General features: G+C 35.0%; 1 protein-coding gene across 1 annotated transcript in view; it reads right to left on the bottom strand.

Moving 5' to 3' along the window:
- SKAP2 (src kinase associated phosphoprotein 2) overlaps positions 1–21,481 on the bottom strand; it is a 120,649-nt gene that overhangs the window by 78,068 nt on the left and 21,100 nt on the right. Inside the window, exon 4 of the mRNA XM_040075548.1 lies at positions 19,237–19,341. Within this exon, the coding sequence (XP_039931482.1) occupies positions 19,237–19,341 (105 nt within the window). The remainder of the gene's footprint in view (positions 1–19,236; positions 19,342–21,481) is intronic.

Genomic DNA, 21,481 nt, shown 5'->3' with positions numbered 1-21,481 from the left:
AGTGCTAGAAAAAAAACAAACATGAAACCTGCAGTCCTAAGTTTTATGCGTGCTACTGAAACATTTTCCTTTAAGGCTGCTACCAAGCAAAAATGTGAGAAAAGTTAAAGAGAGCAATATTAAAACAAAATGTCTCTTGCTCAGAATTATGGTGCTTTACTGTACATAGCAGTGTAGAAGAAAAAAAAAAGGTAACAGCCCAAGTAACAAAGTTCAGGCTGAGAAAATTACTCATTAGAACCCAACCAATCCAGCAGCAGTCTTGAAATGCATATCATAAGTATTTCAACATCAGAGAAAAATGAGTATTAGCGAATGAACAATTTTTTAATCAAGTTTTAGAAATGCCATTTTTCCACTTTAAAGACAAAACCAGTCTTTCTGAGGGGCAGAATCTTATGAAAATTTTGTAGCATTCTCCATACAACACCTCTTCAAGCTGAGAACTGCATCTATAACAGTAGGAATTTTGAAATACACTTTTCTTCCTCCTTTGAAGTTTTTAAGATTAAATGATTGTGATGTTAAAAGTATAAGTGCAACAGATTATAGACAAAACTACACTATATATTTTCAAGGAATATATTTTCTAAATAAATTCATAATTCACTGATACACACAGGTTTGATTTTTGCTGGTCTGACTGCCTACTCAATTAAAAACTCCCAGTATCCCTGATAAACTGACTTTTACATGACTGAGAGGCTGGTAAGTCCAACAAAAAAAGATGGTCAATTTTTTCATTTTCCTATATGCAGTGCATTTCCTTAAACAAAAATAAAAAAGAGCGCAATTATCCTCAAAACTTGACTTGCTGTTTGACCAAGTAAATATTACTGATTTTAGAAATACGCATGTAAAAAAGTATATCTTGGTATCAGGGAAATGCAAGAATTCAATACATTAATATTTATAAAGCAGTGCATGAATGGATGTTAAATCAATTCTTTAAGTCAAAAAAAGACAGTACCCATTTGCATTTCAACAAGTGAAACTTTTCCATCCATTTGACAGAGACAAGACTATAAAAGGTCTCAAATTTCTCCAATAAAAGTGGAAATTACATCTCAGTATTTCGTCAGAGATTAAAAACAGAATTTTAGATGAATTATCTGGTACAAAGATGGAAGTCAGGGTGCTGCTTCAAGATCTACAGAAGTAGAGCACTTTAAGACAATTAAATGATTTCCCTGCAGGCAATGTCTTTTCAATCCAAGCTAATGACATCATTTAAGGAGGATGGTCCATTTAACTGAAAGGATCTTTTACAAGGCAGACAGACAGAAGGCAATCCCGGAATGTTTTCAAGGACTTCCCATATTTCAGAATTATAATGGCAAAATGCCTACATCAGAATCTTAAACTCAAGCATTAATCAACAAAATGAAAGACTAATTTTATAAGAAAAATGTAATAAAACTCATTTTAAGAAGTTTTCCCTTCATTATTTTTTCCCTTAAAGGAACCAATTCTCTCCTAATGGTAATTATGCTGCTTTGGAGTAATGATAATACTCAGGCAGCTCAGTTTTAGGCTGCTGTTTTTAAAGTGAAGCCAAATCACTTCACTCACTTGCAAGTTGAAGAGTAACTTTCATAAACTTTTCTACCAGTTTATATAAGCTATCTGTGATTTTTCAGATAGAAAGCATTGTACTGTTGCCTCCAGAATGTACTGTACTACTTTTGGTTTAATCTATATACCGGCCTTTAAATTGCAACACCACCTTTTTCATTGGGGGAAAAAAAAAAAAAAAAAAACACCAAACACCACCACCCTTCAAATGAGCCAGTAAGGGAAAACTCACAGTTTTACTGTCTGTATCAGCAGTTTAATGCAATTCTGTAACTCCTGAGGAGGGGGAGGTCGTGTTGGTGTCCTACACCTAAATGATTTCCCTGATATTGAAAAAGCAGAGCAGGATATGCTATTTTTAAACAGTTAAACAACAACATTTTCATATTAAAATAATATTATTAAAACTAAGACATTATTCAAAACTACAAGCACCTCTTATACTTCAGAAGGCAGCATCAGTCTAAACCCAACCAAAGAGTCTTTTTACCATTTACAATAACACTCAAAGCCATGGAAGTTGTATACACATTAGGATGACATCTCTTAATAAATGATGTGGCTCTGAGGACACGGGAAAAAAGTTTACCTTATGTCCCCTTAATATCCATTTCAAATTGTCAAAAACTTCAGAAAGCTGGAACGTGTGAGACATAATGAAGAGATCTTACCATGTAAGCAGGAGCTAGAAAACGTAGAACTAGTCCTGGCTCTTAACCAGACTCCTTTCGCAATCTTGGGCAAGTCACAGCTACTTTGCCTCCACTGTTCCTCTTCCTAACAGAGAAACACTGTTGGCATCTTTTCTAGAAATGCTGTGAAATGTTGTTGGTTTCATTATGCTTGTCTTCAAAAAATGCATTTACGGGGGAAAAACATTTCATTTTCAGGCCTGCTGCGCCTCTGATTTTCCCCCGCTGCACCCACACACTTTTTCAAAGTAATGTAAGCAGCTGGAGGGAGGGAGAGAGAAGGGGCGGAGTGAAGGTTCCAGCATGTGTAAGACTGGGATGTCACATATATACTGATTCCTGCATTTCAGAAAACTACACACTTTCTTCTGTGACTGCTACAGCATACCTTAAATTGACAGAGGAAAAGTGAGGAGAACACCATGAAGAATATCCTTATGGCAAACAGTAAGATGACTCTGATTATATAAATGAAACAGTTTCCAAAAAAACCCATTTTTTTATTCTAATAATGTTGCCTTCTTCTTTCTTCCTTTATAAATACAAAATCATGTCAAGTGAAAATGCTGTTTTATAACACATACTAATAGGTCATTGAAAATGAAGGGAGTTCAACCAACCCAAGTCAAAGTTTCCTCAGTTTGGATATGCACTTTTTCAACTCTCAGTGTCACTCAAAAAGCAAAGGAGTAACTGTAAAATTCAAGTTATTTTAGTTTAAGGACTTAACTTTTGACACTCTACATCTTTCCCCATGTAAAGAACATGTGTATCGTGAAGTGGTGAACAAGTAGTACATCAAAAGAATGTTGAGTATTAAACCCCAAATACAGTCATATGGAAATAATAAGATGAAAGTGGTATTGCACAAAGTAATACTGTTGTATTCCTAACCACCTGGGCATTTTCTTAGTTGACAGTTACATTTCAAGTAAAGGAAGAAGAGATTTCTGTGGACTTCAGCCACAAGAGATTTATTTCCACTTTCTGTTACACACCTTCTGTAAAACCTCAATCCTTCACCAGTTTTTTTGCACATCTGTTTCCAAACTTTTTTTCCCAGTTTTTGGTCTTATCCTGATTAGGTTTTCTGGAGCATGAAATTATTTAAATTCATACATACAGCAGAGGACTCTAAAATTGCCTTGATCCAATGAAAGTAAGATGACATATGCAAAATACATTACCTCATTTACTGGCACTTAGCCAGTTTTCATGGCTTTTTTTATTCAGCTTCAGTTTGTCCATAAACTGAACTCACAAAAGCAGCCAATCAATCTATGATTACCAACAAAAATGTATCAAAATAAAAATCTAATCATTATAAAGATTCATTTTTATATTGTTTCCCACAAAAGTGTTTGCATCTATAACATGCAAATGAACTCTCAGATCTCCCCACATAAACTTGAAATCCTCTAAAAATAGCATACTTTGGCTACAAATTCTCAAAAACACCTGACAAAATGGTACCAGAGAACACCACGCGGAAAGAGCCAGTGAGAGAAGTACTAATGGACAAGACTCTTGAATCAACTTTTCATGAATTATCTATACTATTACGTCTTATATCACTACCCAAGCCCATTTCTATGCAAGATCAGAGCTATACTGAACAAATAAAATTACTAATTGCTGTTCTATTTGTTCTGGTTTCATTAGCATTATTTTATTCAGCAGTACACGTGCTAGCCTATAAAACATACTGACAAGCAAATTTACCTCTGGATATGCAAGGGAAATACAACGCATAAGGATAACTTGTTTCAAAACATTTACAAATCACTGGTATATTAATAAGAACAATCTTACAGATGAAGAAACTAACATGAAAAAGCCATCAGAGCTGGACAATTGACTCTCAGTCACAAAGAATTTGTTAATAATTCCATGAGGACCATCAATGTAATTATCAAACCAAAAGGACAAATTATGACCACGTCTACAAAAAGGTAGGAACCAGAATAGGTAGTTACGTTGTAACCACACTTTTCCTTATCATAATGTTACCTTATAATAGCATTGTTCTGTTTTGTTTATTAGAAGGCAAGGGGAACCTAAACAACAACCTAAACCACTCCAATTCTGAATGAAAAAAAAATTTTCTCAGTTTTAAGGTGACTTTCATCCATTTAGCTTGTTCAGTTTCATACATGTGATTTTCAGGTTTATAAATATTTTGACTCAACAGATCCACTTTTTGTGCAATATTTTCACTTCTTGGTTTCTATTTGGAAATGTTATTCATTAAAGGCTATTTTTAATTTAAGAACTTAGTCATCTCTAATAGCAAATAGGGTGAAAAAATTCTCTACCTGATATTCCTAATCATAGAACTTGGGAAAGGAGAAGTCAGTTGAAAAAAAAAAATTAACCTAGAGACTTAATAAAGGCTCAGACACTCAAGGCCCTTTCCAAAATACAATACGCAGGTATTTGATAGCAACACTATGTTATGAATCACTGCACCTCATTATCAATCCTTGAAAAGGAAAACAAACCTCCCTCAAAATGTCCGTTTCCAAAGGACAAAGGCAATTAACAGGGGCAGGTGGAAAAAAAAAAAAAAAAAAAAAAGACAGCGTACTAAAGTGACAGAGGAATTTAAAGAAGCCATATGCATTAGGTTACATTTCCTAAATTAAGGCTTAAAGGCAACAAGAACTTTAGATTCCTCAGTCCTGTTCAAAGTTGAATTTATCCCACGTTGAAAACATCCTGGGATCCTGGATTTATTTCTCTTCTCAACATACACATTAGTAAAGGTAGAAACCATTGTAAACTCCAGCTTGAAAAAAGGTAATAAAATGTTGCTAATATAAACACAGTAGTGTCTTAATTATGACCTTAGTCTACCCAAAACCAGACATAGTCATGCTGCCTTCAGCCTTCATACTATTCAGTGTTCTGCACATCTTAAAACACTCCTTATTTCTACCCCCCTTGAGTTATAAAAGCAAAAATGAGCCACAATATTTAAATAAAATATTCTTTATATTTAAATATGGCTATGTTCATACACAAGTCAGTCACCTAATATCTCAATGACTGTTAATGAAACTGAAAGCCTAATTAGCAAGATGAGGGGAATAACCCCAGCATTCTGGCCCACCTCCAGTATGAATAATTGCTTCTACCTATGCAAAATCCTCCCTGTCATTTCAATTAGATAAAATATTCCTCACATCCTGCTCTTAAATTGCTGGGAATTGTTAATAATGCCATTGTAAGAGTTGCAGCATTCTACCCTGGGTACCAGTGCATTTTGACAGTAATAATGTGGCAACTCCTACTTGTAGTTACTTCGTTCAAAAACCTCAGTTTTGCAAAAGGCTGCTATCAGAAAAAGGACCAACCAACTAAAAGAAAACCCCAAAACTAAATTATTGTGCATCTATTAAGGACAGAAATATAAAATCTGTGTAGAACACAGGGAACACCTTAACAGGTACTGAGGTACAAATATAAGTCAACCAGGCACAATCATCTCAGGCAATGTAGCAGCACAAGCCACCATCACTATCACAACTTCGAATGTCTCACAAATGAAGCCAAAGCTAACACTTCTCACAAATGACTGTGAAATCCTACCAGTACACTGAAACACCCTTTTAAAAATTCATATATATATATATATACACACACATTTAACAAGGAAGAGAATTAAGTCAGTCACCAACCAGCCCTTCCAGGGCCTCCAAAACCACAGTTGTACCTATTCCTAGAGTTTGCTTCCTGCTCAGTAGTGTGCACACCCTGAATATCTGTTCCCCAAAAAAGCCACCAATTCACCCCAATGCTTTTATTTTGCCTCATTCCATAATCTCCAAAATTCTCTTAAACCCTTTAAATTTTGATTATAATTCATTTTAAAATGTTCATCTGACTAAAAAAATTCTTAATTGAAAAAGGATTTAGAGGTTTTGTCAGTTTAATTAGTGTTGATTTAAAGAAGGATATTTGGGGCTTTTTATTGCTTCACCATATCAGAGTGTTTTCTTGCTCACCCCTTTTGGGTCTGAACTGCCACTGAAATGGTTATTAAGTAAACTTCAGAGTGCTTACTTTAGCCCACAGTCTTTCTATTGTTCACACCTCCTTTAAACCGCCCTATCCCTTAAAAGATACAGTTTTAATTGACTATAAAATCCACTTAGAAAGGTACTCACTGGTTTGAGTTATGAAAGTTAAAAGACATGTTTTATTTAGGAAAATATGCAAGCAGATACCTGCAGAAATTCACATTAACATTAACCGTACTTACTATTTCATGAAACATTTCAGTAATCACATCAGCAATTTATTGTTATTTATTGTTATGGCAGTACAGAAACTTCTACAATAAAATAAAGACCAGGAGTGAAAAGAGCTGTAAAACCATAAAAAAAGTTTGCTTTTTTTCTTGTCCTGGCCTCCTAGAACTGTAAATCTTAGGCTTTCTTTTTCCTAAATTGTCTTCTTCCAAGGATTACCAGTGTTATAAATACCTTTGCCTTCTACTGACTAGACACATTTTCTCCTGTAGACTCACTTCCTGTGGGAAATGTTACATCCAAAATTACACATGCACTGTCAGAATTGTGATCACTGCCACAATTCTGTTCATGTATTAAAAAAAGCACTGAGAATAGAGCAGCTTTCAGTTTATGATTATCTTCTGTAAAAAGAATATAACTCTCATATAGGAAATAGCAATACACATATAAAAAATTATTTCAAAATACAGTAGAAAATAATTTCCATTAAGTACACCTGCTGGGGGAAAAGCTGCACACATCAATGATTAAGCGTAAGTGTGCATCTGTCCTTTAAGTATGCATAGCAGTAATAGTTTAAACGCAGTTCAAATCATGGCCAGTCATGCTACATATACAAATCTGCACCAGGCTGTGCTAAATTAAAAAGCACTTCTGATAAGTTTACAAAAAAAACAAAGAAAAAATTGGTTGTAAACTCCTCTGCATTGCAAAGATCTCTTTTGTCTGTCAATCAACAGGAAAGTATTATTCCACCATCACAAAAGGCAAACCTTTGGAGGCAGTATAGGTCTGTGTGTTGTGCAAATGTGCAGTTGCTAAGAAGCAAATATGCTTCTCCTCTAATCAAATAGCCCAGCTCAGCAATGCTGCTGGCTTGGGGCAAGAAGCAAATTCCACCAGCCACAAACTTAGAAACAGTCTTGAATTATTTGTTGCTGACCGCTGGCTGAACCCTGTCCTGATGAGCACCATCACCATTAGCCACTTCTCAGTGTATTCCATCAACCAATGGCAATAGCAGCATGCTACAGCTCAGGCTGCAAGGAATTGATCAAACAGGGTAATGAGACTATTTCTTCATGGAGGTTATTTTAAATGAATATAAATATTTTCTTTCTACATAATTTGCCACAAAAGGTCACTGAACTCCCTGTGATTCTAAAGAAAAATGCTGTGGTATCCCCTTTATATATTTGAGTTAGGATATAGCCAACAAACAATTCTGGGCATTTTTGATGATCGTGTAAATCTTAATGAGGTGGCATCCCAGACAATTGATTAGCAGCAACGTTCTATCCTCACATTTACTTACGAACAAAAAGAAGATTTGATGCTATTTTAGAAAATCATGATATACCCATGCCTTTAAAATCTTTCATGAGAGAATATATTCCCTGAGACTAAAGACTCACACTTTTGCTATTAACAATAGATCATGCATATTTAGCTATGCTTGCCTTACTTTGATATTATAGCCTTTTCTATACATTCTTTCAACTGAACTCGTATGTTAAAAATACCCACTTTGTGTCTGAGTCAAGTTACTGATGAGACCTGCATTCAGACACTCTGTCTGTTGTGGCTGTTTTCTTTTAAAAGCTACTATAAAGAGACATCAGAAGATACTTGAAATTTAATTCAAAGCAACTGCTACAAAAATCCCATCAAGGCCCTCCTTGTCCCACCCAAGATTTTTAATCCTATCATTTCCAGTACTGAACAATTTCTCCAATGCTGGGAAAACATGTAAATATTGATTTAAATATCAGTCTAATAGCATTTTATTAACAAAGGCATTACACTAGGATAGTACTAAGACTATGACAAAGAAATAGTGCTTATTATTTTCTACTTTTAGGGATAATAATATAAAAATAATCAAATAGGCCTACTAAATACATCTGTTAATGTTTGACAATTTCCAAGGTTATCTTGAATAACTTTAAGTAAATACTTTCAACACAAAAGAAAATTTTTATTTACACCCAGGGATGAGAATAACTCATTCATCTGAGACAACACTTGAAAATGCAGGTTGAAACATAAATTTCAAAATATATATAAAGGACTTAAATTAGTTCACCTTGTCCTGATTAATAGGAGTTCACTTACATCATAATAGAACAGCCTTTGGATTTTTTTAAATTCATGTACAATATTCAAAGCTCGTTCTTTTTTTGCCTTTTCTTTTTTTTTTTAACAACACAGAATAAAAATGTGTCATCTGAAATCCTATTTCTCTTATGTGCTTGGGATCCTCAGCTCCTCAGGCTTTTTAGTCCTCTATCTGAATGTCTCTGACCAGTATAGGAAATAATTAAAAAAAAATAAACTAGTAAGAATATTAATAATAATTACAGAAATAGTTTAGATCAACAGAATTTTCCTCCTACTTCCCACCCCAATTAAAATACTATTTCCAGAACATTCCTTTCTACCACTTTATCAATAGCTGTATTATCATTATATGCTGTATGGCAGTGGATTGCATCTAAGACTTGAACAGAATAAAGCAACTCAAATGTGCTTGTTCTATCAAACCACCACTTCTACATTTTTAAATCTTTTTTTTTTTTTTTTTAAGAAAAGCTGACAGCAAAATTAAAACTATAGTCCTGTGAGAAAAGAGAGCTTTGGTGGCTATTTATTCAAAAACATAAATCTTGTTATATCTGTAACACAGCCCCTACAAACTCTTACTGTACATTCATAATGTCTTTTAAATGTAAGTTTCCAAAAATAAAATAATTCTACATTATTGTTGAAGATGTTTAAAAATCTGTGTGATATGAAGCTAGGACTACTCAAAACATACAAAATCCTGAGAAACTATTTTTAACATAGATGAAAGAAGCCAATTTATCCATAAATCCTATTTTTTCCTTAAAGTAATCTTAATATGTTAAGTCCTAAATTCCATTTAAAAAAAAAAAGAAAAAAAAGAAAGAAATAAAAAAAAAAGTGGTCCCTTACAATACCAATAAAAAACAACATTCATTTCATAGGAGGAAAAAATCAGCACCCACTCGCAAAAGGAGTCTCATCAACGGACTAACATTTCACAAAAATCAGTGGAAACAGCAAAGGAGCCAATACAACTTCCAGTGCCAAGGAGCCAGATGGCACTGCTGGAAAAATTATATCTACAGACTGGCAGCTTGATCCCATGATTATTGCCCAAGGGAGGAGGAAGAGGAAAACAAGAGGTATTTCAGTGTGATGGAGTAAATCAATTATCACCAGCTCACTACGGCACTTTCACATTATTTTTATACCACATTCTAAATATCGCTCAAGTGAATGAGAGCACTGGAAGATTACAGCAGTCTGAGGCAGAAAAAAAGGTGTGCCATACATTAAAAAAGCAATATGTACTTAAATGTACTTCTGTCAACTGCATTACACAGTCCATATTTCCAAATGAAATTTGCAGATATATTGTCATTAATAAGTAAAAACAAAGTTTTTGTTTTGCGGTTTTACTTTTGACCTGGAATTCCAAACATTATCTACAAAGATTACAGACAAAAACATATCTGCACTTTTCAATACGACTACATTATTTTGTGTATTTTCAACTCTTAACAAGCAGTTATTTTACATATACAAGTACCAAGTAACCATTTTGCTAAAATATTTCAAAAATCTTTGATCAAACAAGTTTGTGGTAGACTCAGCAATTATTTTTTCTGATGAAGTACAGTATTAAAGATAATTTCTGAAGAAGCTGTTAGGGAAAAATCAGTTTGCTCCTACTAGAAGGAAAGCAGTTCTACAAAATTAAAAGACAAGCTTTTCCCCCACTACCTTCATATACATGATATTCAAATTACTAAACACAAAATTGACAGAATTATAAGAATGTGTTAGGCTCCACTGTGATAACAGGCAAGGTTAATATTTTTTTTTAATTGGAAGTCAATGACAACACTTGCATTAACTCCTTTTCCAAGAAACTGTAATAATAAGACCCATTTCCTATACCTATCCTTGCAAAAGAACAAATCCTATTACTACCAAAAAGACTTGGACCACCTTCACTTCACTTGCCTCCAACCCATTCTCATTGCACAGCCATGTTCGAAGTCTAAATATCCTTCTGCTCCCATTCATATTATTTCAACACTAATCCTTTTCCTTTACCTCTTCAATGTAAAGCAGTGATTCACAAGTACAGATATGTGAAGGACATCAAAAACTAATTGCACCTTTGAATATGTATTTATACATCACCCACGTCCAAGCTATGAATGCCCCATCCCTGGAGTGTTCAAGGCCAGGTTGAATGGGGTTTTAAGAACCTGGTCTAATGGAAGATGTCCCTGGCCACAGCAGGGGAGTTACAACTAGATGACCATTAAGGTCCCTTTCATCCTAAATCATTCTATGATTCTATGATGCAGAGAAATACAAAATTTGACCGTTGAGTAACAAGCAAAAATTGATTTATATGAAGAACAGGATATCCCTGAAAAGATATTATCAGGCTCTGGTGTAAATCACATTAAGGAATGCATGTCCAGGTAGGCAGAGCAAATATACAGAAAGACAGGAAAATCTCGTTTAGAGCAGAAAAGGTCTTCCTCCATTATGTAGTGTAGGTTCATTCATAATTCCTTGCCCAAAAGGGGCTCAAAACTCTTTCTGACTATCAGCAATAGAGAAGACAAGACCAAGATACTCTCCATAATTATAGTGATAGTAAGCTGTGAATAGGCTGTGCCTAATATTAATTAAGAAGTTGTAATAGTAATTTTAGTTTGGAGAAAATACGGCATTCAGCAGTTTCAGTCTGCTACTCTACTCTTAATTCCTACTGTTGTACATTATCCAAGTAAACATCTATGAAAATTACTGAGGAAAGTATCATACTAGTACTGCCTAGCGACAGATATCCAAAGAAGTATGGTTCCTGCTGAAAATTTTTCAAGCAGCAAACAATTATCTGCAACATCTTCTTGAGAATGCGAGTAATGAACTTGTCCATTCAATGGATACCATAAAGATTTAATCTACTGTGTGGGAGTTTATTTGCAAAACTATTCAATAAACCTTTTCATGGCCCAGTGTTTACTTTTCCACTCAAATTTAATCTCAAAATTCACAAATATTAATGCACTGCAAGCTTGCTTTTATTTAAAAGGAAACAAGCCCAAATTCACTAAAATTAATGCCTGGACTGTGCGATGTCTGATAGAAAACAGGCCTGTTTTGTTCTTGTTTAAGATCTATTAATACACAAAAACAGGAACACGGGGAAAATTTTTTTCTGTTCATTAGGATTGATAAACACTTCACGCATGCAATAAATTAAATATAGGCACAAATTCTTAATCAGCAATTCAGAGAAAGGAATGCCAAACTTAGCTTGTACTTCCACTGCAAGGTTACACTTTTCTTTTTCCAGTAGGTTCCTATATCCAGGGACCTCTAAAGCCTCATCCTTGAGACAAAATACAAATTACCACACAGACCATTGTTTTAAATAGTTCTGATCTAATCTGAAACAAAGAAAACTCTATGAAACAAAGAAAACTCTGCAGAGCTTTTTCTCCCCAAGATGTTTGTGACTACTACATAGCATTGTTGAAGGCAGACCCATTTTTCTGTCGTACATGGTAGATCTCAGGAATTAAAAGATGCCTCTTGCCTTGAATGTCAAGCAGCATCAATCTATAGGACTTGCTGTCCTCTGGTACCCACCTCAAGGTGCCACTGGAGTAGTATGAAGCTGTGCTATCATCTATGACTAATACATCTTTCTCGTTCTAGGAGGAAAGGAGTAAGGAGCAGAATGGAAGCTTTCTTGTCACTACTGCTTGGCAGGAAGAAAGAGGAATTGTAGGAAAGTCAGAAGATAGAAATTCACTCAGTCGAGATAAAGCACCAATAAGATCCTAAAACCATAATTAACTGCCTCCAAAACCTACTTGTAAAGCTTACTGCATATCCAAGAGGCAGAAGGAAAACTTCTCTTCCTTTTTAAGACAGCTATTTGTGATATATAGGAACCAAACTAGAAGAATGTTAAGCCAACAAGCAATACCATGTATTAAAAAAATCTATTCACTTCAACTTTCTGGGCTTTTTTTTAACTAGAGTATTGTTACGTATCTTGAATAAAATTATGATCTAATATGAAAAATAAATGGGTTAAGCAGGTAATTATTTAGTTTTTATTGTTGATATTGTCCTTTTTAGTGGCAGAGTGTACATGGCTGTTTTGTTATTGTTCAGTCACCGAAGCAACATAGATGAAATAAAATGAGCAACAAACCATGTCATCTCTCCCATGGGAGAAAGGTAAACGTTAAAAGAACACAGGGGTTTATTGTTTGATGGGAAATTTTTCATCATGATAATTAGAAGTTCAAACACTTTAGTATCATCAATTTGTACACACTGTTAACTTACACAATGCAATTTTTAACTTTATTGTTGACTTTATTAGGGCCAAAATTTCACTTAAAACTTCTGCTTCAGAAATTATTCCCTTATGTTCTGTACAAATGGTTTAAATCAAATTTAATTAGACTAGCTTCACATATTTCACACGCACTCGTTTTTTAAACATCTTTTTTCTCCATCCAAGTCATTGCTGCTATATGCACAGGTATGGATCCTACAAACAAACCAGCAAGCAACCAAGCAGTTCAGTTGTTTGTTCTTTTCATAAGGTTTCAAAAGTAGCTACATGTGGAAAGTTATAAAGATTCTCTTCAGTCTTCAGAAATATTCACTACAGAAGGAAAAACTATACTATTGCCATGTCTCTTATGGACAGAAGAGAGTCAAATGTAAACAGACTGACAGAGTTTAGGGTATGTATTGTCTCCAAGCAAGCGAAGTGCAGCACTGGGACAAAGCTGTCCAATGGGCAGTACAATTGCACCAGTAGAGATTTTTAGGAAAGATGAAACAGGTGCCCACCCAGAAACATCTGAGGCACTGATTGCACTCTAAGGCCTCTCCTATTCAACAAGCAGTTGAACTTCTTTACAGCTTTTGACAATTTCAACAAAGTTAGCATGCTCTTCTCATGTGTTAAACAAACAGATTTGCATCTGGGAATTTACATTCATATGGTTGGTCCCACATGTACCAATATCCTTCAAAATCAGAGCTTTTAAAAAAAAGCTTCCTATTTTAAGTTCCTCTTCAGTATGTTTTACTTTTCACTGTGTTCCATCAGCTTGTAAAAGATTCTGGGTGACATCTAAACTGTCCATAAGTGACTCAGCCTATATCTGTAGTGATTCATCCTTCCTCTGACAACCTCAGCACATCACATCAGGTGAACTTCCTGCTTAAGACTGCGCTGCAAATTAAAATTTTTTATTATTTTGGAAGCAACATTTCTGATCATCATACCTTCTCAGCCGGAAACACAGAATCATAATCCCCTTCAAAATTCTGACAAGAACTAGCATCCCTTCAAAATAAAGTTAACATGCCAGAGTCCAGTCTTTACCCATTTTCCGTATGATGGGCTACTGCCCTCCTGCCAGTGCCTAGTAAGAGCATAAAGTAGAAGCCACCTTTTCTCACTGAAGATCAGCTGTCCAAGATCTAGATCTTTACTTCCCCTCAATCTGACCTTTTTTATTCAATCTTGAATGTTAAAAAATATATAAGGAATAATAAAGTACCTGGTTTACTGCCTTCAATGAGATCTACCTATGAGAAAAACAAGAAAATAAAGAAGTTTCTCATTCCTTTGAATGGCTGTCATGCACTTAAGTTTGTACTTCTCTCTTCAATACTGAAAGTAAATAAGTAATCTTCTACTCAGGCAAACTTACAGTGCTGTCATCCCCAAGACAACAAACATCCTCTCCATATATATGATTATGTTACTAAAAAGTGGTATACCAAGACAAGACTAGAGGGATAAGAAGGGCAGAAGGAGAAAGGATAGAAATTCCTAGTTGTATTTTCCATTCTCCAACCTTTGATACCTTAGTTGCTAGCACTGCTTAACTGCCTCTGTGAGGAACAGTTTTTCAAAAAACTCAGTAGGAATGTAGCTGCAGAAAGTAGGAAAACACTTGTGTGTATGCACAAAGATAAAACCTTACACTGGACTCTACCCACCTTCTTCACTGACAGTTTTCAAACAACTAGGCCTAACAAACAGAAAAAAAAATTCAGTTACACAATTTTTCATTCTCACTTGATCAATCAAACTGCAAAATGTGATGTTCACATTAAGTAAATACTATAGATCATGTAAAATAGTTGGCTCCAGCCTGCAAAGACTTTTATGAAACTTTTCTAAAGCAACTACATGAAAACAAAGTGCTGAAGCCTGCTGCTTCATCCAGAAATTATAGCAAGAAAATCATCTTGCAGGAGCAAAAAATTTTGCTCATTTCCAAGATTACACTTTGATGACAAACAGTAAAAGCACATCCCTTTCATTTACCCTTTTTCCTCAAAGTTCTCTAAGTGCCCAGTTTTGCTTGCTCCAGACCTACCTTTCTCCACTTCAGCTATGGGTAAATTTAATGAGAGATTCTCAGACTGTTTAAAAGTTTTCTACTAAAAAGCGTATTTTACTCATAAGCTATAGCCAAATATGATAATCTGAAGAGCATAGAAGTCCCCAGACACACTTTTAGTACTTTTTTCATCCTTACCTTCTCAAGGCAACATTTCATAGAAATGGTGATGATCTAAATTATCTCATCACACCATTCACTGTGGTCTTTTAGATCCAGTAATTATCCAGTTACATAGTCCCTGCAGAGCCAAAGTGACAGGTCTTCTTCAGAGGTCCACTTACAAAGTCAGAAAGTTTGGTCCTTTAGTACTAGTGACATTTCTTACTACAGAATCATACTTACCATACCATAAACCAAAAAAAGAAAAAATTCCTATATATTATAAAAGAAGATTACAGTGTTATTAAACAGGAAATTTTAAGCCTACCACTGAACATGTATTTAATACCTAGGAAACTTGAAAATTAAATGAAAAATAGTAACATTGTTCTCATTTACTTCTCGACCAAAAATAAGTTTGTTTCCAACTTGAAAGAAAATCTTGGCATTTCAATTTTAAAGTATTTCGGTACGCTTTGGTTTGTAACTAATCAAGACATATGTATTTCCCACTACATATATTCTTCAATACGCAGAAGGAAGGACAGTAAGAAATTACAAAACATAACATTGTTATACAATGTACTATACAAAAACCTGTCATTTAAGTTGCAAGAAACCTAGTCATCAATAAGTGAAAAAATACCTCGCTCAAAAATCAATTATGTTGAGTCTTTTGTATAGAGAAGTAGTACACCTTTCAGGCAACTGGTATTAATGAGCAGACATGGCTATAGAATCTCCATCTGTTTTTCTGACAAAGCTGTGACTACTCCAGTCTCTCATTGAAATTCCATTAATCTGGTGCACCAAGGACCAATGCGAAAATCAAAACTCCATCTAACCCTTTATCAGCTCACAATAACCTACAAGTGAACTCTGCCTGTTAGCATACAGCAAGTTATGATTTTGCTATCAATCAGGTTGTTAGCCAATAAAAAAAAAAGAAATCAAGTTAAGACCAGAGTGCCTGGCTGTGCTGTTTTGTTAGGTCTGTCTTGTTTTTCAGTTTGTTATTTTATTTGGGGGTTTTGTTGTGTTTTATCCCTCTTCCAGTTTCTGTAGGGTGTCTGGACATGTAAACCCATGCATCATTCTCTTTCATTGTGATTTAATTGCTGCCAGCAATCCAGTCAAAGCATCACTGAAGTGTGCTTGAATTTCATTAGATGATATAACTTATGCTACTTTCCTACAGTACCTAATAAACCATAAAGAAACCAAAACACATATGGCTTGAGGGAATAACTGGAAAATTAGGTGGCCATTTGGGAACTGAGTGAACTTTTGAACCAGAGGAACAGAGAAAAAGAAATATTAAAAGGAAAGACAGACTTAGAATGCACACAGAGATGTGGGGGTTTGACCTTTTCAGTACCTAGAAAATTACATTAGCATTATGAAAAATACATATCATGTTTAGAGTTTATAATCCATCAAAGTTTAGATACTTTGTTAGTGCCTAGCATAAGGTAAAAGTCAAAAGGACAACATAACAATCAGATTTGACAAAAGGCCTTTAGGTGACCTGTGCTAATTTAGTTATCCCATACTTATTGTTAAATGGATTATCTCTCTTGTAATTAATACACCATTAGACAAAGGTCACACAAAAACTCCAGGATTTTACAATGACTGCAACGTACACATAACACACTAATTCTTTATCTGTTACCAAGCGTGTGCCTTCACAAATTATTTTTTGACAGTAATGCCGCAAAGTCAAATTGCGACACTTTCGCAAGTCATGCAAACCTTGCAGCCTAACTCAAGTATATAAAGAGAAATGCCTTGGGGCTTTTTAGCAGAAAATATACGTAGAAGGTTTTACATAAAAATAGAAATGGACCCAACATAAATAAAAACCACCTCAATTTGGTTACCTACAGATAGGGCCCTCTGTCAAGGCTGAGAGCCTTGATCCTACACAAATCAGGTTTAGATCTGTACAGAGCCCTGCTGCACTGAACTGGTAATTATACAAGATCAAACATCTAACTTACAGACCCAGTTTCTTGAGCAGGATTTAAATATTGAACATTGAGAGACTACTAAAAAACTAAAATACAGTATTATGCTTCAACAAACCCATTTACGCCTAATAGAACTGAAACAAATGGCACCTCTGGGGATCAAACCACCTCTTATAAGATTTTCCCAACCTACATTTTCATACACAAGCTAGGTGGCTAGACTGGAATGATGGATTATATATGTTAGAATCAAAATGGTCTTAGAATGACACATTAGACATTCAAAGAGAAAAAGAGGAACAAGAGGAACACTGTTTACTGCAATAAATTAAGTATTTACAGATCAGAATTTACCACCTTCTCTCAAATTTTCTTCATGCTACACACCCACTAGGTAATTAAAGAGGATTTATAATAAAATACAGAAGGACTAGCAAAGTAAAATCACCTCAAATATAAAAGAAATCGCATGCCCCACACCTAAACTGGTATGAATTAGTCAAGATATTGTTGAGCAGCTATTATACCTACTCTTGTATCTTCCAAAACAGGCTAAAAATTAATCAACCTTCTCCACAAACTAATACAGTATTCCACATACTCTTGCATCAGCATTCTCCAGCCATTCATTATTTAGGTTATGAACATTATCACTTTTCTCTTGATTAACTGTTTTGAAACAAATCTGTAATCATATCTCCTATTAAATAGTCATATGATTTTGTCACATACCCTTTATGCAATCAGTACCATGCTATTAAGTTATAATTAGAAAAAATGATAAGATTATGTTTGTAAGCAAAAACAAATACATAGAAAGTTGCATTCATCTGTAGTTTTGAAAATTAGCTTGGGTTTTCTAAAAGCCATACTCAATTTGACGGATAATTACATTTCAACCAGAGAGCAAAAAGGCCTGGTTTTACTTTTTTTACTAGATGATCACACTGCCAACAAGCAATAAGCTCAATAGAAAATAAAATTTAAAAATGTGTGATTATTGTTGGTTTTGTTTTACATTTTACAGAGTTCTGGACATAAAAAAAAATGCATTATTCTGAATCAGTGGTTAGAAGGTTTATCACTTATGCATGTACTTGACTTATCCCTGCTCTGCAATAGACATAATTTTATACCTCATAAAAGCAATTTATGTTTCCAAAGGGAATAATCTGGATAATATAAAACGTGGAGTGCTACATTGCAGGAAGCATATTTTCATTCAGCAATTGTATTTCGAGATGGAGCAGCACAGTTTGATCATCATATCATGTCAGAAAACATCATTCACCAGTAAGTCTATCTAACTTCCAGTGCCACAAATTAATATACATTGTTAATTTATCTGTACATATACTTAATTTACTGCCATATATTATCCATAGAAGGTGTTTATATTATGTACACAATAAACTAATCTCAAAAATATGGACACTATACTAAAGCAAGATTGTTAACTGTTGAAATATTCAATTGTTCATGTCTTCAGAACAGTTGTATTTAGCATTAAACTTATCAAATACAAAATAAAACAACATGGAAAACAGCTATGAAGCGTAGACTTTTTTAAATGCAAACCCAAACCTAAAATTTATATAACAAAAACATTTTACAAAAGACTGTCTTAATGGAAGGAAACACCATAGGAATAATTAATTTAATATTTTATGAACCTATTCTGCATGGAGTTTGCAGAAAAATATCAATCACACAAACCATTTCATTATTTATTAGATAAATAATACAGTAAGCCATTAAGTAGCACAATAAAATTAAGCAAGAATCTGATAATGTTGAGTTAACAAACAATTTGTTACTACAAATATTCACACTAGTTTAGCCACTGATCTATCTTTAAAAACATATGTATCTACAGAAGATGCTTTGTTATCAAAAAACATCAGTTGAGAAACACCGTGCAAATTTGAGACAGCTTCACTATGCTCTAGGACCACTAGAGAGAGCTCTTCAGTTCTTTTAAAGGTTCTTGTAAAGGTAAGAAAAGTGTCCAGCTGGGCTGCTTATCTGTGTATCTGTTTTCCAGCACTAACATTCACATCATGAGGATCTGATTGCATCAGTTCATAGCAAACTGGCAAATGTAGTACTTTCTAAGGTAAACAGTGTCACATACCATCAGAAGGTGCTTCATCCTCTTTATCGTATCGGTCAGATGCTATTGAGACGCTATCAGGAGGCGAAGAATGAGGGTTCTCAGACTCCTCCTCATCTTCCCGCTCTGTAAAAGTCAATACACACTGCTAGTTAAATAGTCTATCACACAAACACGCACAATAAAAGTATTTCCAATAGTAAGGAGGATATTAATTCCTATCTGGAACTGAAAAAATCCTATTTCTCATGGATACTGGCAGGCGCCATCGCAGCTGGGAGCGATGCCGTTCTAGGGCTACCTTCTGACCCGATGTGTAAATGCTACTGGAGTGGTTTCCCTAAATGCTGTCATAAAATGAACCTGCTCCCAGCAGCGCACAGCTGGCAGCTTCTCACAAGGGGGGAAAAAAACACCACAGCAAAGAGCGGGGAAAGAGAAACTGGCAGAAGGAAAAAAGGGAGAGCACCAGGCTCTGAAGTTCTGCCTGTCCTAGTGCAGGATGGAGCTGCAGCAACTTCCCTCCCAGGAAAAGCCAAACTACTGTTGGCAGCAGTGACCTCTGCCCACTTTTGCTTTTCTTCACTGTAATTAGGCACTGCCTTGCAAAACTGTGTGTGTATTCCTCCCATGAAACTAGAAGTGGAATTGCTGTCTGGCAGCACTTGGTGTGAACCTGTGGCTTAATGCAGCATTCTGTTAATGAATTTCTTGCCCAACTGAGAGCCCCACTCCAAGAGATACAAAATCAGTGTCATGCACAAGTGTGAAGGTCTGGGAAAGATATGGTGAAATCAATATTAATTGAGGCTTTCACCCAATTAGGCAGAATTTAACTTCTTCTTCCTGAAACTGTATATTTTCTCAGATATGTTTAACACATTTAGGCAAAGAAGGGGGGCGGGGGGGGGGGGGCGGGGGCGGGAATAACAAACTACATTGCTCCTAAAAAAAAAAAAAAAAAATCTTGGTGAAGTAGAAAAAAATAAATATGACAAAAATCATCAGACCAGAATCATAAAGTTGATGCTTCAATAGATTAAATGGACCTCAAATTTCTTGAAAACCATGTAATACTAAATTGTTCAAGCCTTGCCTTTTGGTATATACAAACACAAAAAGCTTTCCAGGGACATCCAAATATCCTTCTCTATTTATGTGTTCCCTTTTGGAGCACTGGACTGGAAAACTAATTTCTAAGACTAATTTCTAAGAATCCAAAATAAACCCATGCATAGTGAAAATACTCTTCTTCACAGACATCGAAATTGCATTCATCAGTAGGACTGCCTAACCATGGCTGAATTTTACCCCCTCCCATTTAATAATGCAAATACACAGAAAATTCAGATACTATGTACAGAAAGCACCATGGCTGCCTGTAAAGAAAAGTAAGTTTTCCATGCAGTTAAAACAACAAAGCTTGATATTTACTTTGCTGGAGTTCTTTTACATTCAAAATTTGTCAAACACTATCAAGGCTCTCCCTTCATAAATTTAGTATGCTTTTCTTGGGAAAGCTTCCTCCCAAGGTCCCATGCCGTTTAACAACTGCTCTGAATCTGACTCCAACCTATTTTTGACACAATCCTCTCCCAGTAGCACACCAGTCATCGTGTTAATCTGATCAAAATATTTGCACTTCAACACACCTGTCAAACCAATCAAAAGTAAATTATTTCTCTCTATTCACCTCTTCCTCCAAACAGAAAAACACAGAACAGATAATGAACAGAAAATATTATACCTTATTTATAACCAGCATGATCATCTTTCATACTTAGATTCCAGAGACCAGTTGCCTCTCTTTGTCTATATATATATCTGTATTAGATGATATACTCCATATAAAAAGAGCAAACGTGATATTCACAACCCATACAATGGCAAAATTGTTCAACTGTTTTCCTGTCCTAAACTTTTAGTAGTAGTAGAATGCATAAAATACATGTGTACATGTAAGTCCTGTTTGTCAATCAAAAATGCCCTCTTATCAGCTATGCAAAAACATGTTATCATTTAACCTTCATGAAAGTGCCAGCAAAAACTTAAAATATTAGGCTGTACTTCTAGAAGAAAACAGTTCCATGAACACCACACTCCAGCACATATAATTCATGGGCTGAATGGCAAACCTTAACATATTTGAATGAATAAGACTTGTGGATGACAAGTAGGTGAGTATACATGTAGAAGGAACATCTCCAGAGGATTTTGTCCCACTCAGCAACACAATCTCTTCTGTAAGTCAGCATGCCTGCACTGT

Source organism: Hirundo rustica, chromosome 1 (genome assembly GCF_015227805.2).
Source record: "Hirundo rustica isolate bHirRus1 chromosome 1, bHirRus1.pri.v3, whole genome shotgun sequence".
NCBI classification, from domain to species: Eukaryota; Metazoa; Chordata; class Aves; order Passeriformes; family Hirundinidae; genus Hirundo; species Hirundo rustica.
Note: the sequence above shows the minus strand (reverse complement) of the source record. Positions and strands in the feature narration are given on the sequence as shown.